An 18,130-nucleotide genomic window follows, 5' to 3' on the forward strand; every position below is an offset into this window, starting at 1 on the left:
AGGGTTCATGTTTAGATAAGATCCAAACTGCAGCTCCACTGAAACTAACATTTTAAATCATGTTTTAGTGAAGTTCAGAGTTTCTATTAATACATTTCTTTGCTCTCCACTGAAAAATATTTTATAAAGATGAAGAAAATTAAAGTTTTTCCTAATATTATTCCTATTTGAATCCTTAAAACAATTAAACATTGAGCGATAATATCTTGTGTGTGTGTCTATCATTGTAGTAAAATCATATTAAACAGTTTACATATTTTAACAATCTCGGCAAGTAATAATTTGATTTACATCTATAACTGATTAATTTTTAGTCAATCCAATTCAAGATGGCCGCAGCAGCTAAGTGACCTTAGCACAAACTTGGCTGAAACTCAGTCTTATTGTGTTAATGTTTGGACTGTTCGTAGCGAAGAGTCCCCCACAGCACAGGCTCCAAAGTTTCTCAATACGTGAGATGTTTGCTCACCTTTTGGAGTCAGCCCTGTCTGTTAAAATTATTACAAGTGGATCTTTCAGATACTGAGCTGAAATTTGAGATAATAGTAATGACAGATAGAGCTCCACACTCTGGTAGACTGATTCCTTAATGTGTAATGTCGACGCTCCATCCAGGAGGTTTTGACCGTTTGTCTTAATCAGTCAAGTCAACTTTATTTGTATAACACTTTTAAAACAACCGTCGTTGGCCAAAGTGCTTTGTATCACAACTAATAAAAAGACATAACAGAATCCAAGATCATAAGAACAATAAAAACAAATTGACAAACCATTGAAGAGGAAAAGTCAGCTCTCATGATGAATTAAAGGCTTTGTAAAACAAATGTGTTTTTAAGATGAGATTTAAAAGCACCAGGAGTTAGCCTGTGTGATGTGACGGGGCTGCTGGTTCCACATTTAGGAGCCACAACTGAAAAGGCCTTATTAACTCTGTGGACCAGTCTGGACCACAGAACAACCAAAGGCAAATTGTTGAATTGTTGGATCTGACAGATTTGGAGGGCACATAGCCAGTCCATTCAGGCCTTACAGATCTGGTAGAGTCCTATAGATACTTTCAGAACGCCTAGGCAAACAGCTCAAAACTATCTGTGTTGCTTCCACGCACAACAGCCGGTTTCTGGAAGAGTTGTAGTTAAAGTGAAATGACACCATTGCTGTTAGAGTACTTTTCTGCATAAACAAACACACCCACAACCTTCTGACCAATCACACAATAGTTTGTGCCTACTCCTGTGATAAAGAGTTTGGTTTGGACCATGGATCAAGAAGTGGCGGACGAAGCTACTCTGAGAACAAAATATAACATTTTCATTGTACAGCTATTCAGTTCAGTTTATTTGTATAACATTGTCGCAACAAACGTCTCAGGGCGCAGTATAAAAAAAACAATGTAAAGAAGCTAGCAGGATTGTGTTGAATCACTTCATCACAGTCTCCCATCCCGAGCAGCACACGGGTGACAGTGGAGAGGAAAAACTTCCTTATATGCCAAAGAGAGACAATTTCCATCTTCAGATGTTGAAATGGCTTTAAAAGATTGCGACATTGCATGAGATCACAAATATTATTTTCACATTAAACCAAAACATTTAGGGTGCAACAATACAGAAAATTCACGATGTGGTTCAGTTTGATACTTTAGTGTCACTTTAAAAAAATATATATTTATTTTTCGATACAAAAAAAGATTTCCATGCCCTTCTTTACTTGTAATTTACTGAAATTATGAACATTTTGTTTAACCTCAAAAGTACAGTTTTCAAATGAAATGTTTTCTCAGTGGCTCTGAGCTCGACGGTGCAGTCTAGGTGGAGTAGTCGAACACAGATCCATTGAGCCTTCAACACAGAGCATCTTCAGAAGACAAGTTGCTAAAATACCTTTTAAAACTCTGTATTGTTCCATACATACAATAGTGTTGTATTGAACCTAAAGCACTGTATTGAACGTTTCGATACAGATACATGAATTGTTGCACCCCTACATTAACAGCTATGTCTTTTCTTGACATGATGATCTTGGTTTCATCAGTGCATTCCTTCAAAGATTGTTAGGCCTTCAATTACTGTTGTCACTGGTCCATTAAAACAAAAATAAGTAGTTAAGCACTCAATAAGTTTTCTATCTCTGACTTAACTCTCTCTGCCATATCTGCCTTGACCCCAGTCACTGCCATCTGAAAGGCTATCAGCCTGTTTGCTGCCTCACTGCCATATTTACCAAACTCCACTTTTGTTTGACAGGAGACCTATACAGAGATAACAGGCATGCAGCGCTTTGGGGCTTTCTACATGGATTATCTCTACACAATGGAGAACAGCAGCTCCAAAGGTATTGTTTAATTTATTACTCCTCACAAAGCTTGTTTGGTCACCTGACCATCACTTAACTCTCTTTTATATCCGTCATGTTCTCTCCTTCTCTTATCTGTCTGCTCTTTCTTTCTTACCCTTTTCCCCTCTTCTCTCTTTTCTCCTCCATGTCAAACAGGCCCGTTTGAGGCTTGAAGAAAGCGCTTGTCTCCTTTTTATTCACAACCACCTGGTCCTTGACCCTCTCTGTCCTCACTCTCACCCCAAACTTACCTGCGGGGCAACTGTCAGAAGTGTTTAGTCTACACTGACACGTATTTGAGTTTCTCTCTATCTTTTGCTTGTTGAAACACCGTTTCCCCTCTATTTCTTTACCTGTAAGCTCTTGAGAAAGTGAACAGGCCCCTCTTGCCTAATTAGATGTCACTCTTCCAGGCAGAAGCCTTAAGACGGGTAAAGTTCCTCATTCCTCAGCAGCAGCAGCACTCGACAATGTTTATTCAAATCTGAAAGATCTGAAGTTCCCATTAGGAGATAAAGGCTGCCTTCTTCAGTTAGAAATATTATTCTTGGCCCACAAAAGTGTGAGAGATTGAGCAGCTTTCCCCCCACTGTTGGTAGAAAGCTTTTCTCTGTGCAAACACGGTAATGACACAAATCTCACCTGTGTTTGGCCATATTTTAAACAATATCCTAATATTTCTCCTTAAACATACAGCCTCTTTTGTAAAAGCATTATGGTTAAGTAAGTTTGTGGTATATTGCACAGTAGTTATTTTTAAAAATTTAAAGTGGTAATTTAGACTCAACTTTGTTGTATTTCTTTCAATGATTTTCTATAATTGACCCATTTGTACCTTTTTTCCATCGGATGCTGTCTGAGATAATAATCTAAATGAAAAACAGAATATTAAAGCAGACATATCATGCTTTTAAAGACTTTTTCACATCTAAATCCTTCAGTTGGGGTCTATATAAAGTAGAATTGTAATGCTTTGGTCTGAATTCCTCCTTATTGTAACTCCACAAGCCCCTCTTTTACTCCTTTTCTGAGATGTGTCTCAGATCAACTCATTTTGAGGCTGCGTCTTTACATCCAAAAAAAAAAAAACATAAACACTTTACACCCCCCCCCCCTCCAGCTTCCAGATCGGTCCACTCTAGCTGGACAGAGGTTACGACTATCTAGCGGCACAAAACTTTTTATTTACAAATTAAAATATGTTAACAAGGGAAGACTTGTCCATCCAGACTTACATGTTGGAGCCAGAGTCTGACCCAGAGTCAGAGGAGAATGAAGACCACCAAATTGTAGTTTGTAAGTCCAGACCTTATTTAGAAGTTTCGTCCCAAAAACTGATGTAATGGTTCAGAAAACATCACAGAAAATAGAGAACACGGAACAGGTTGAAAAATATGACACAAACAGAATCTTTGAGGCACCAGGAGAGAATAAATTAAATCTTTCTGTCTCCTACAGACTCAAAGTACACAACAAAATGTATTTAACGGCTAAAGTGGATTTTGCATGATATGACCTCTTTAAGACAGTCATCCGGAGCTGTCAGACATTTCTGACAGCAGGATAAGTGTCAATTGTTTTTCCTGTGGAACAGAAGAAGTTGCCCCTGCCACCAGGAATGTTTCCCTTCTTTGACTCAGACCTCATCCAGAGTCAACTAAATAAATGAGGTTTCATTGCACTAGCTCACCCTGAGTCAACCGAAATACTAACCCACCTGGGTCACTCATACCGTTGGGTCACTCATACCGTTGACTTCATGTTAAAGTAATGCTGTAGGTTTAAAGACTTTTTTTAATCTAAGGAAATAGAGACACATTAAAATGTTCAAAATCCCAGCTAATTTCAGCCTTCTCATCATTCTGGCCATTCTAACTGCAGCCATATGGTTGATATTAGGTGTAATCCACTGCGACCCAGTCTTGCTGGGGGGGAAGGGGATGTGGCATTGCCTGTTGCTCTTTACAAGTTTTCAAAATTCTGCTGGAGTTCCAACCTCATATCCTAGTCTTTACTTGGGGAAAAGGATTCATAGTGTTGACTCCAAAAATGTTCAGTGCAGTGGTGGAATGTAAAAGAAATAAAGCAACTGTGACCCTTTGTCCTCTTCCTCCCTCCCTGCCAATCATCCACCCCCTCCTTTTATTTTTAATTTCTTCCGTTTTATTGCCGGGGAGCTGAGTCTTTTAAAGTGGACTTCTGGAGCATGGGTCTGAAATGAATGGACAGCTGTATGAGAGAACAGGACATTTGGAATATTCATCTCTTCAGTTCACGGCTGCGTGTGCTGCTCCCACTGCTGTGTTACAGTTATCCTTGTAGTGTTTGTGCCGGGCGTGGAGAAAAACTTGACTACCTCACATAATAACGAGAAAAGCAAATTTGGATATCAAATGGAAATGGTGATTCTAAATATCTGATTTAACTTTGAGAATCATTGTTTGTAAAAATACCGCATACACTGTAATATATTTCTTTTTATAGGCTCTCAGGACTTCTCTGTGTTGAGTACTGAGGAATTAATGCCAAAGGTTCAAGAGACTTCTATTAAAAGGCTGGTGGTGGGACCTCTTGACGTCCGGCTGCACAGTAGCGCCGTCCACCGGATCCTCAAGATGATCACTTGTGCCATGGACCACGAATATGAACCTTACTGCAAACCGACTCCAGGTCAGAGTTCCCACGCTGAATTTACAGTCTTATCTTTTATTTCTCTATTTTCTCCACCATTAAGTTCAGTGATGCGCACCTTATGTTGTTCTCATCTCATTGTCATCTTCTTGCACAATTCATTTTTCAGCACACAGCTGTATTTGAAAATAGTGACTTTTTTTGCCGCATGACAGCTTTTATTACTGACCATCCCCATGATTTGCCAATTGGGAACATTCCCTTGGATAATATGAAAAACATGCAAAGTTTTTTTTTTTGCAAAGGAAATGCTGATGGTTGTGCCTTTAGATTTCTTCAGCATTGGTAATAACCACAACAGACAATAAAACAGGTATTATCATATCTTTTGTCTAAAATGTTTGCATTTTTCGAACTCCAGCATTTTCTGCAGAAGATTGTGTATAATTTCACTCTCGTGGGGGTTTCAAAACAAGCTGTATAATAAGAGAAACATTCCTATTTACATTTTTTAACTTTTAAAATATTACATGTTTTAAATTGCATACACGAGTTTGGTTTTTTATTAATTTTTTATTCATTAATTTTTTATTAACCTGGCAAATCCCGTTGAGCTCATAGAACTCTTGCAAGGGAGGCCTTAAAGTGCATGTTTTTGGTCTGTGGGAGAAAACCCACACAAGCATGAGGACAACATGTAAACACCACACGGAAAGAGCCCAGGTTTGAACTGGGGATCGAACCCAGGATCTTCTTGCTGTGAGGCATCAATGCTAACCACTGAGTCGTGCTGCCAACACTCTGAAAACATCTCCTCTTCACTACAGCTGTGTGTTTTGTCAGGAAAACATTGTTTTGGTTCTTTCTATGTTTTTTTTTTCAACAAACAGTAAAACAATTTTATTTTGAAGGCATTTGTGAAAATAGGACAAATTTGCAGGATTTGTATTTTGCATCATGAAGATCTGCAATGAAAATAATTTTAACTTACCAAAAAATAAACCAAGGAAAAACTTTCTTTGAAACAGGAAATGAACAAAAACAAAAATGTGCGAATGTGTGTGACTTGGCATACATTAATATACTTATTTAAACTGTAAATATTTTTGTCATCTTTTCAGACTGGCCGAAAGTGTTTAGTTTTAAATTAACTTAAATTACACATGTAAGCTAATGGGTTGTAATTTAAATGTTCATTGTGGATATTGATTGTGCCCTGGTCCTGATTCAGGTGCAGCAGTGGAAGCGTGTCATGGCTGTAGGCCAACGACTGAAACTGCTATGCAATCAGGTTGTAAGACCACCTTGGAGTTGGGGAACAAGCCCAACACAATCTTTACAGAACTGACAAAAGCCAAGGTGCTGGGTTCAGTGCCAAGACCAGAAGAAAGAGTTCAGAGTTTCAGGCAGGCAGTCTTGTATAAAGCACCTCAGAGTGATACTTGAGTAGAAGAATCAGTATATTACCATAAACTTGATAAAATATATAGTTTTCTCTAAAATATTACTTGAGTAAAAGTCTTAAAGTATCTGACATTTACTGTACTTATATATCAAAGTAAATTTATGATATAAAATGTACTTGAGTATTACGTGCCCTTTCTGCTGGGCAGCGGGATGTACTGAAAGGGTCAGGAACAGGATTGACAAACTGGTACGGAGGTCAAACTCTGTGCTGGGAGCCTGTGGTAGTGGTGGGTGAGAGGAGGATGTTAGCAAAGCTGACAGCCATCATGGACAACCCCCACCACCCTCTGCATGAAACCGTGGGGGGCTGAGCAACTCATTCAGTCAGAGACTTAAACATCCTCGCTGCAGGACGGAGCGCTTCCATAGGTCATTCATTCCAACTGCAGTTAGACTGTATAACACATCATGATGTTATCAGTCACTTGGACAATTCACCTACACTGCCATCACTAATATGTACCTTCATATAGATTCATGTATTTACTGTACTATACGGTATATATGTTTTTATGTATGTGTGTATATGTGCATTGTTATACACTCACCGGCCACTTTATTAGGTACACCACGCTAGTAACGCGTTGGACCCCCTTTTGCCTTCAGAACTGCCTCAATTCTTCGTGGCATAGATTCAACAAGGTGCTGGAAGCATTCCTCAGAGATTTTGGTCCATATTGACATGATGGCATCACACAGTTGCCGCAGATTTGTCGGCTGCACATCCATGATGCGAATCTCCCGTTCCACCACATCCCAAAGATGCTCTATTGGATTGAGATCTGGTGACTGTGGAGGCCATTTGAGTACAGTGAACTCATTGTCATGTTCAAGAAACCAGTCTGAGATGATTCCAGCTTTATGACATGGCGCATTATCCTGCTGAAAGTAGCCATCAGATGTTGGGTACATTGTGGTCATAAAGGGATGGACATGGTCAGCAACAATACTCAGGTAGGCTGTGGCGTTGCAATGATGCTCAATTGGTACCAAGGGGCCCAAAGAGTGCCAAGAAAAGATTCCCCACACCATGACACCACCACCACCAGCCTGAACCGTTGATACAAGGCAGGATGGATCCATGCTTTCATGTTGTTGACGCCAAATTCTGACCCTACCATCCGAATGTCGCAGCAGAAATCGAGACTCATCAGACCAGGCAACGTTTTTCCAATCTTCTCTTGTCCAATTTCGATGAGCTTGTGCAAATTGTAGCCTCAGTTTCCTGTTCTTAGCTGAAAGGAGTGGCACCCGGTGTGGTCTTCTGCTGCTGAAGCCCATCTGCCTCAAAGTTCGACGTACTGTGCGTTCAGAGATGCTCTTCTGCCCACCTTGGTTGTAACGGGTGGTTATTTGAGTCACTGTTGCCTTTCTATCAGCTCGAACCAGTCTGCCCATTCTCCTCTGACCTCTGGCATCAACAAGGCATTTCCGCCCACAGGACTGCCGCTCACTGGATGTTTTTTCTTTTTCGGACCATTCTCTGTAAACCCTAGAGATGGTTGTGCGTGAAAATCCCAGTAGATCAGCAGTTTCTGAAATACTCAGACCAGCCCTTCTGGCACCAACAACCATGCCACDTTCAAAGGCACTCAAATCACCTTTCTTCCCCATACTGATGCTCGGTTTGAACTGCAGGAGATTGTCTTGACCATGTCTACATGCCTAAATGCACTGAGTTGCCGCCATGTGATTGGATGATTAGAAATTAAGTGTTAACGAGCAGTTGGACAGGTGTACCTAATAAAGTGGCCGGTGAGTGTATATCACATGTGTATAGTCTATTTTTGTTTTTCTTTTATTTATCTTTCTTTATTCTATCTCATCCTCTCCTGTATTGAGTTGCAATAATGTGCAAATTTCCCTGCTGTGGATCAATAAAGTTTTATCTTGTCTCTTACCTTATCTAAAAGTAAAAGTATTAAATGTGACTGTTTAGACTTTCCAAATTGCCATTTATTGGGAGGCGACCTCACCAAAGAACATTTTTGTAAAGGCCATGACTATAATGTAATATTAAAATATTAATGTTGAAAAATGTAGGATACAGTAGGCTACCTGTTTCAGCCACACATACAGTATATCTCTGCCAAGACGACATCTTACTAGTCTACATCTAATATGTCCTGCTGGAGTGTCATGTGATTTGTGTCTTACAGGTGTGATGGAATGTACAAATCAAGAGTGTCACAATAATATACAGTATATTTGTACTTCTCATCCAACTACAGTTAAATTCACTCTGTCCCAAAGGCACAATTTATTTGGATTGGGTTTTTTTAACAATAAAATATTGAAGGGAAAGCAAGTCAAAAGGAAATGGGAGTAACAACTTTCTAGGTTTTACTTAAAAAAATGTAAGAAGTAAAAAGTACAGATAATTGATTGAAAATATAAGGAGTAGGGAGTAAAAAGTTGGCTGAAAATTAACTACTTTAGTAAAGTTTAAATAACCAAAATTTCACACAAATAGGCAGTGATTTTCAGAAACAGGTCTTTCAAAAAGTGGCCTCACAGTTTGCTGGTGACCTGGTTGGAAATGGTCAGAATTCATTGAAACTGTACAATCAGTCGTAAGCTAGGCTTGATGACCTGTTTTGTTTCAAATCCTCACTGACCAAGCTGAGCTGGTGTGCATGAACTCTTTTATGCTGCAGCCACAATTACAAACTTCCACAGTCTAACTACTAAAGTCTTTGGCTTGATTAAAAGCATTCTAGCCTCGCCACGCTCTGACATGCGTAATGAGAAGCTCACTACATTCTTATTATGTACCTTTGTGGATGGTCTTTGCAGGGTCTTGGCATTTTGTCAAAATCCATTGTGAAAGCAGCCCACTTTCTGTAATTTCTTGGTACATTTTCTGTTATATTTTTCAGTATATGTTCCAAAGATGACACATTTGTTTCTGTTTTTCTTTGCAGAGGTTATTGAGGTCTGCAGTGTTTCATCAACTCCAGAGGAGATTTCAAATTTAGAAGAGTTCATCCCAGTCAGACTCAGCTGTCTCACGCTGCTCCAAGTGTCTGTCACTGTCTCCATGGCAGAGTTCAACCTCCTTCATGCACTCATTCCTGTCATCATGGGACACAAGGTAGCACCTAGATTAAACACACTATTGGCCTAAGTTTTGTCAAGCTCATACTGTATTGTAATTTCCTAAAATAAAAGAAATACCTGAATTTGTGCTATTGAACTAATGTCTGCTAATATTTTTTTTTTTTAATGTCTCCAGGCTTCACCAGGTCCAGTCTCTGTTCCAGTGTTTCAGCCACTCCAACTCTTACCCTCTGTGCAGTTCCAGGTGGAAAGAGTAAATGTTGAACACTCTGTGCCAATGTACGCTCCAGAACTGGTCACTACTGTCAGCAGTCTAAACCAGCCTCCTGACAACCTGCTACATCACTGCTATTCACATGTCTACCTCAAGGTGAGCACAGAAATATTCTACTCTGCTGCAGGGCAAATGGTTCACAACTGAATTTATTCATATTTTCAAATCATCAGAAATAAAATATGGAGTGAATAATGTTTTTGTTTTGTTTTTGCAGTTTTTTTATGTTGTCAGAGCACAGTTTAAGAAATGTAAAACATGTTTTACAGAACATCTGCAGACAAGTCGGCAACATTGACCTACTCCCTATCAGTAACATATCTAACAGAGCGGCATCCGTTGGAAACTAGTTGAAGACTCAAAGTCGTGAAATAAAAAAACTTACACGTACAGTCCCACTGAGTTCTGTTTGTGGTCAAGTGACCAGTGAGCAGTGCAGTCATGTTAAAGGAGACATATGATGCTTTTCAATCCTTATTTTTCTACATTCACCTCCTTCAGTTGGGGTCTTCATAAAGTAAAACTGCAATGCTTTGGTCCTTATTGTAGCTCCACAAGCCCCTCTTTCACCCCTTTTCTGAGCTGTCTCTCAGATCAGCTCGTTTTGAGGCTGTCTCTTTAAATCCAAATGAGGTCCACCCCACCCCCCGGCTTCCAGACGGGTTCATTCCAGTTTGATAGCAGAGACTATATAACAAGGGAAGACTAGTCCATCCATGCTTACATGTTGGTGGCAGAAGAGAATGAAGACCACCAAATTGTAGTTTGTAAGTCCAGACCTTATTTGGCAGTGCTGTCTCAAATACTGCAATGAAATAGTTAGATCCACGCTAGAAAATTGAGAACCTTTGCAAATGTTTTGAGACATCTTGTCCCCAGCAGCCATGGCTCTTTGAGATACTACCTTTAACACCACTTTGAAATGATCCCTGTGACCTTTTTAATGACCTTGAATGACCCCTTTTCAACTGGTTATAAAATGTGAAAAAGTCCAGTCCATCTCTGGTCCCCCTCATGAGTTCTGTCTTCTAAGCTGATGAGATGCTATCGGCTTGCATTCTGGCAACAGTACATTTTACTTCAACATGGTTTCTGTCATGTTTTTATAAATATTTTGTGTATCAGTTTATATTTTATTGGTAATTACAATTAGAACTGCAAATCAGGTCAAGAGTCTTTTCTTCCTATCAAAGGATTTAATAAATCTTTTATTAAATATCTTTGTAATTGGTTAAAAGAAACAACAAACTTAAAATATTCTGATCAATCCTTTGGAAAACTCTAGACTTTTCATACTTTCAGCTGATAAACTTTTTAATTAGAATTTGTATAGGGTTTAAAATAATAAGGTAAAACTTTACTGAAACACTTGGTAATTCTGTAATAAGTTTAAAGACAAACAAAACCTTAACATTAAAGTGGCTTAAGGTAAAGTAAAATTGTCATTTGTTTATTTTTTTATCTACATAAAAGCTAATTTATATTTGTTTTTTAAATAAAGTTCCATATAATACAACAGATGCAGAAAGTTAAGTTTTTAAGGCCGAGATAATGGTTGTGAGCTGGTTTCTGTTGGTCCAACTCCTCCTGGTATGGTCAGGATGTTTACTGGATACTGTGCTGGTAGTCCTTATCACAGGGTCACTGCAGGGTTAACGGTCAACTGGTTAGTGGCCAAAGCTTGTTGTGACCGATCAGCATCTATCTGCCAAGGTTCTATTTCTGCCTCTGGGTTTTGGTGGTGGGATCATGAAAGGGTGGAGGTCACTTTGGATGTATTTCACTCTGTTCAGGGAGAGATTTGAAAAGAGGATAAACTAAAGCTTATCTTAATCTATGTTTTATTGGCACTCTCTGTGTTGCTTTGAGAGCAGTGCTTTTCCATTATTGTCTCACTTTTCAGTAATTGTACAAAAGCTCAGAGTTGGTCATGGCTTCGTGATTCACTGCTGGCACTCGAGTTTGCTGGACAGTCTGCACAATTCTGAAATCTAAGTAACCTTCTTTTGCTTTTGCATCATATGCTGGATGGTATTTTTGTATTGTATTAAGCTAGAAAGTATTGCAATATTTTATTAGTACAATTTTAAACTTCCTAATATTTAATCTTCCTGTCTTAGTAACAAAATGTTCCTTGTCTAAAACCTCTTTGTCTGACATTTTGTTGTGGAACAAAGTGATTTAAACCAGAAATAATACAATGACTCAAACTAACACAACATTGGAGAATCAACATGTTGTCTCTAAAGACATTTTTTTAAATCTACAAGTATATTTGCTTTTTCTATCTGTTGTAAACTATCTACAACAGAAATGGCATCAGAAGAATGGTTTACAGGAAAAAGACGCATCATAGCAAATGGTGTTTTATTTTTCCTTCAAATGTTGATAAAATCATACTTACATTAAGCCCTGAAAGAATCACTGATCTGTTTGCATGAATGAAAAATCCTGTGGCACACATTATCCTGCATAAACTCTAACAAAAATACAGGAAACAACTTGAGGGGTATGTTGTTTGTTTGTTGTTTGTCCAGTCATTATTTTTCAAAGCTATAATTAATTTATTATAAATCTTTACTCATAAGTCATATATGCTACAGTTGGTAATGTCACATTGCAATTTACTGTTTCTGTGGATTGATATAGGTATCTGCTACTATTACACCTGAATTTCCACGCGTGGGACAATAAAGGCTATTTCTATTCTATTCTATTCTATTTTCACATTTTGATTCAAGCACAAACCTTAGTGATTCGTTTTGATCAAAGCCAATACAAAGTTTAACAAGTTTCACTATTTTTATTAGAAAATTGTTCAAACAAAAAATAATTCAGTCTGTAAAATCCTCAAATTTTCAAAATCTGGTTTGATCCGTTTCTTTATTTTTCTGTGATGTTTGTGTTTGCAGGTGTTTGGATTCCAGGCAGGCTTGACATGCCAGGACAGTACCGGCTGCTTCCTGCCTCTCATCCCCATCATCCCTTCCTTCAGCACTGCAGTCTATGGGAAGCTCATTCAGATGCCTGCATTATGGTGAGCTTATATCACTTGTATACTATAAAACATACTGCACAAATGTGTGTACTTAACTCTGTGTATCAGGTGTGTGTGCAGTTGTTTTATTGGATACAGKTTTGTTATAATTTCTACTGTCACCAGTTTGGGGGGAAAATAGAGCAAATAGTGTGGTCACAGGAGATAAAAAATAAAAAAAGAAACATGTTACTAAATTTTTATTTTTTATCAAAGTCAAAGAGAGAGAGAGCTGAAATGAGTGACTGTAACCTGAACAATCACAGAAGTGATTACAATTTAATTACCTTTACAGATGAAAAGTGACAAATTATGGATAGAAGGAGTAACGCCAGATGGAGAGACAATAAAATAAAGGCAATATTAGAGGATCAGTGGACTCTCACTGGCCTCATTGTGTGTGTGTGGGGGAATAATATTCATAAGGGTTAGCTTTATTTTTTACTGTTGAAAATACTCAAATGATTTATGCTTTTTAAATTAAATCTATATGCCTTTTGTGCCACTGGATTTGACTTTATGAACTTAAATTCATCAAGATTTTTTTTGGTCTTCCTCCAGCATGCCAAAAGTCTTCACATTGTGCTTGCTCTGTATTGTAAAGACAAAAAAAGTAATTCATTCAATCCCCATTTTCAGTAACTTGCTGTATTTGCCCCCCCCCCCCCCCCCCCCCCCCCCCCCCCCCCCCCCCCACACACACACACACACACACGCAGGTTCAATCTGTGCCCTCTCTCTCACACCTAGCAGTCAAAGTGCCTGTTAAAGCTGAAAACCTGTGCCAGATCACCACCTTGGGAGTCTATTTCCTCCTATTAGTTTGGATTTAAACATGTCAAAGAACAGCAGATGGTTTTGACTTCTTCTCCAGACAAATGCTACGTCTGCTCTGTGGTGGTTACCTGGCGACAAATGGCACCTTAATGTCTTAATGTAGAAAATTGTTTTAGCTTGTTCTTAAAACCTGATTCCCAGTGCTCTCTGCTAATAATAAAAGACTGAGTTATTTGTCTCTGCCCCAATCCCTACTTAAGTTTGCTGCCCTGCCTCACATAGTGAATTCAAATGTCTGAATGTTTTTCTTTCTACAAGATTTCTCAAGTCTCCTTTAAGCTATTAAAACTAATTACATTCTCTTTTTATACAGAACATGTTTTTATAACTTATTCCCAAGAAATCATGTACAATATTGTACTGTTTGAGTAGTGCCAATATGAGATTTTGACAAAAGTCAAAGTTGAAATCATAATATATCATAATTATTGATTGTTCTAAAACAGCAGTGAGTCAGCAGGACATTTTAAAACATACTGGGGTCTTTTTAAAGGGGACATATTCAAAATTAGAATTTTTGACCTTTATCTCATGTTATTTCATTCCCTCATCAAAAACATACCCAGAGTGTTGCTTTGACTCTTTCATGCATGTTTGAGAAATCCTTGAATCTCCTGTAGCATGTGAAGCTACCTAAACACTTGTTGGTACAAAGCTCCTCCCTGGAGCTCATTCTGCAGCTGAGCTCCTGCCCCACAGAACGCCCCTCCCCTGTAGTGTTGTTGTAAAGATGTGCTGAAGTGGGATTGTTAGAAACAGTAGGAGGTTCTTATAGAGACAGAGGCCAATTTCAAGGTGTGTAGATAGGCTGTGATGCAAAGTCAGGTTTATTTTTGGTATATACAGCATTTTCATAACAGCTGAAGGTAACATAGTTTTATAGTACTAGGTAACAGTTTTTTCAAGTACTTTATAGACCTCTGCAATCTAGTAACTAAGTAAAAGTAAAATTACATAAACAGAAAATGACTTTGGTAAATATAAATTTCACTGATGAGAAAACTACTCAAGTAAAAGTCATAAAACTGTTCACAAAAAAATAATAAAGTGGGGATTCTGACAAGTCAGGTTTTGGCACACTTGTGTGCTGTGCTTACTTAGGAACTCGATTAGGCAATATTAGAATTGTCATTTGTAAATATTTCTATTTTCCCCCCTTTGTTACAAGTTTAACTCATCACAGCTGAAGTATGTTTTTAAAACCTAATATTCTGAAAAATGTAAGAGCCTGCTAAAGACCTTTTTTTGTCTGTTTTTGTAGAAACTTGATACATAAAATCCATTTGTTTAAGAATTGACATTTTCTGCCTTTTATTAAAACTTACTAACTTAGCTTTTATGTTTTTTTAATATATAAAAAACATATATATTTCTCATGGCTTTAAACATCAAAGCTTAGATTATCCTACATCAGGTTAAATGGAGCTTAAGAGTTTCCAACAGTTTGTCGTCTTGTCAGTTTATTTCTATTAAATAATGATGGTTATCATGGTAAAAATTATTATTGCAATGATTTGAGCTTTGTCATGTCAAAGATGGAGTGATTCATATTTGACCCCATCGGTTTTTATGGGAGGCAGCCTACCTGTCATTCTACCTCTTGTGTTGTCTGTCAGCACAGTTAAAGTCCAATAAACATGACATGACTGTTGGCTCCTGGAAGACTGGTGATGAGCAGGTCTGACAGAGTTCAGGGTTGTTTAGTGGTTAGTGGGAAAAAAAAGTTCACCATATACAGTAAAAAAGTTTACTCTCCTGTGTAACATAGATTAAATATAAGTCAGAAGGATCAGAGCTGATCATAAAGTCCTACATTATATCCAGTTTTAACAAGGAAAATGAATTCTCATTACAGCGAAGCTTACATGCTTACTTATGTCATTATTTTATGTCCTATTTTAAAAGGAATATCCGGGTCTTTTTCATTAAAATACAGTTGAGTTGTTTTTGCCCACTCCCTTCAGGATGAGCTTTGAGCCTTTTCTGCCTTTATCGTAAATACTGTAACCCATCTTAAATGTTTTCATGCATCCATATGGAAATAGAATTATTCAGTAAGACCTGTTGCAGCACAACAATGGTGTTTTTTGGTTGTAAAACTGTTAATGAAGTTGATTCTTGAGCCACACCAAAGTGATGTTTGCAATGCAGTAGTTAATGTACAACTGAAGTGGTTTTCTGTTGGTAAATATTAAACTTGGGATGGTTGGAGTACTAGAATTTGATCTCACATTGGCTTGTTGAGGTGGGTGCTTGAAGGCTGTGTGCATCTGTAAACACGTTCAGTGTTAGGTTTCACAAATTGCCTCAGTAAAGAAAAGAATTAAGCATATTCAGAACTAAGTGGAAAATTGAGATGAACACCATATTTTAGTGCTCTGGGTCACTTTGGGTAAACACAAATGTATTCTGGGCAACAAAAATGATGGACCACCTACACATTTTTTCTCGTTTCTAAACGGAAGTGAGGTTTTAAAAGCCTTATTAGATATTTGATGTTTGTTTAAAATATAGTTAGCAGGTGCTCAACGCATCTAAACCACAGTTGAGATTTAAAATAAAAAAATTAATCATGTTAAAGTGATTATTTTTGTAGAATAATCCAGTCAAATCTAAAAAAAATAATTTAAAAGTTGTTTTGCTACAGGTCTGTTAGTCAAACCTTTTATTCCAGATTAAATCTCCTCTGCTCCCAACCTGCCAGAGAACTGGAGGAAGGGGATTTTAGAAGTGCCACCTGCATCGATCTCCCCAGAACTTAACTTCACTCTCACTCACACACATGCACACACACCATATAATATTCCTCATGCTGGGCCACCTGACGGCAGCAACATATGGAGACTGGCTGTGGCCCACCAACCAACCAACCAACTAACCAGCAGCAGCTTGGTGTGGTTCGTCGCATTGCAGGCCATAATTCAGGCCCACGCCAGCTTTTATGTGGCAGTTTTAGAAGCCCCTATTACTTGCATAGCTATTTCTGAGGGGATAATTTCTGAAAGTATGTGGAATTACAGGTGCATGTTATACAGCCTCAAAAAAGCAGACATGCATTTAGAATAGTAGCATAGTAAAGAATGTTAGTTGTCCCATGGTATCTCATTATTGGTCCAAGTCTTTTACATTTTCCCCCACTTGAGTGCAATTTTTAGCACTACTTGCTTTGTTTAATCTAAAGCTGAGAAGTGTGTCACCCCGTCTGGACCAGTAGTCTAGACCCTAGATTAGCTTGTGTTGTGATTTATGAACTCCACTTGATGCACCTGAGGCACGAGGGTTCTGGTGTGATTGTAATGCCTCATTACTCCTGTTCATAGTTACTTGTGGCAAGCAGCTCCTGGTCTGTGTCTGCAAATGCAGCCAAGAACAGAACAACAAACACTTTTCAGTATGTTTGAGAAAAGAAACTAAATTTAGCAAGCACACAGGAGCAGTGTTTACTGATGACAGTACTGACCGTGGCTTTTACATTTGTCAACTAGCCAAACATTGAAAAGAAAACATTTATTAGAAATTAATGTTTACCAGTGATTTTATGAAAAAACAGTGCATTCAACTTGTGATATGTGACAAAAAATAAGCATTTAAGTGCCTGTGACATTCATATTCTTCAAATACAAAAAGTCAAAACTTCTTTTATAATTAGAAAATTACTTTCAAAAAGTATTACCAAAAAATTTTCATTGGGACTTTAAATTTAGTTACATTATCAAGGCTACGGTTATGTTATAAATGTGTCTGTGTAGATGGGATTGTAATTATTTAACTCAATCACCTGGAGTCTGGTTGTGGTGCTATCGTTCTGATTCGTTCGGAGTTCTGCAACTGAGAATTCATTTTAAGCTGAGCTTTAGTCCCTGACGCTGTGCTCTAAAGAAACACAGGAATGTTTTCAGAAAGGAAAAAAGTGTTCACGTGATCCAGCTTGAAGAGATGTGAACACAAACTGCAACAAGTCAGCTTTATGTATTAACAGGTGTGTATTAAAACCACATACTGGCACATGATGTAATGTTGTTCCACCTTTTTCTCTGAACTGTTTGAATGTAAAGAATTGTGAGCTGCAAAGTAAAACATTTTTTTTGTGTGGCAGTCTATAAAGTATTTTGGCCAACTCTACAGGAAGGATTTTTTTCCCCTCCCTGCATCTGGTGTCAGACATTTTTATTTGGTTTTATGGCTAATCAAGATCAATGGAGGTATTGAGCAGTGTTGCTTTAAGAAAACGGCCTGAGCAAACGCAAGGCTCATATCCTTAGTGACTGACATTCCTGTTCTATAATAGACATGCTATGTTTTTATTTGAATTCAATCAAGTCAAGACAGAAGAAAATCAAGTTTCTGTTTCTGTTCAATTGGTCTACGTATTRTGACACATGGTAGCTTAAAGATGGGTTTCATTGGGCCTCATGCAAGAACATGTTCGTATTCTTCTCCTAAATTTCTCTTACTTTTGTTCGTACAAAGGGTTCGTACGAACATGT

At 38.0% G+C, this 18,130-nt stretch overlaps 1 protein-coding gene across 2 annotated transcripts in view; it reads left to right on the top strand.

Moving 5' to 3' along the window:
* Positions 1-18,130, top strand: part of vps13b (vacuolar protein sorting 13 homolog B) — a 394,105-nt gene that overhangs the window by 50,217 nt on the left and 325,758 nt on the right. For both annotated transcript variants that reach the window (XM_014010833.1, XM_014010832.1), the window contains exons 12-16: positions 2,247-2,334; positions 4,822-5,007; positions 9,360-9,529; positions 9,671-9,865; positions 12,682-12,806. In XM_014010833.1, the coding sequence (XP_013866287.1) occupies positions 2,247-2,334; positions 4,822-5,007; positions 9,360-9,529; positions 9,671-9,865; positions 12,682-12,806 (764 nt within the window). The remainder of the gene's footprint in view (positions 1-2,246; positions 2,335-4,821; positions 5,008-9,359; positions 9,530-9,670; positions 9,866-12,681; positions 12,807-18,130) is intronic.

Source organism: Austrofundulus limnaeus, unplaced genomic scaffold (assembly GCF_001266775.1).
Source record: "Austrofundulus limnaeus strain Quisiro unplaced genomic scaffold, Austrofundulus_limnaeus-1.0 Scaffold74, whole genome shotgun sequence".
Taxonomy (NCBI): Eukaryota; Metazoa; Chordata; class Actinopteri; order Cyprinodontiformes; family Rivulidae; genus Austrofundulus; species Austrofundulus limnaeus.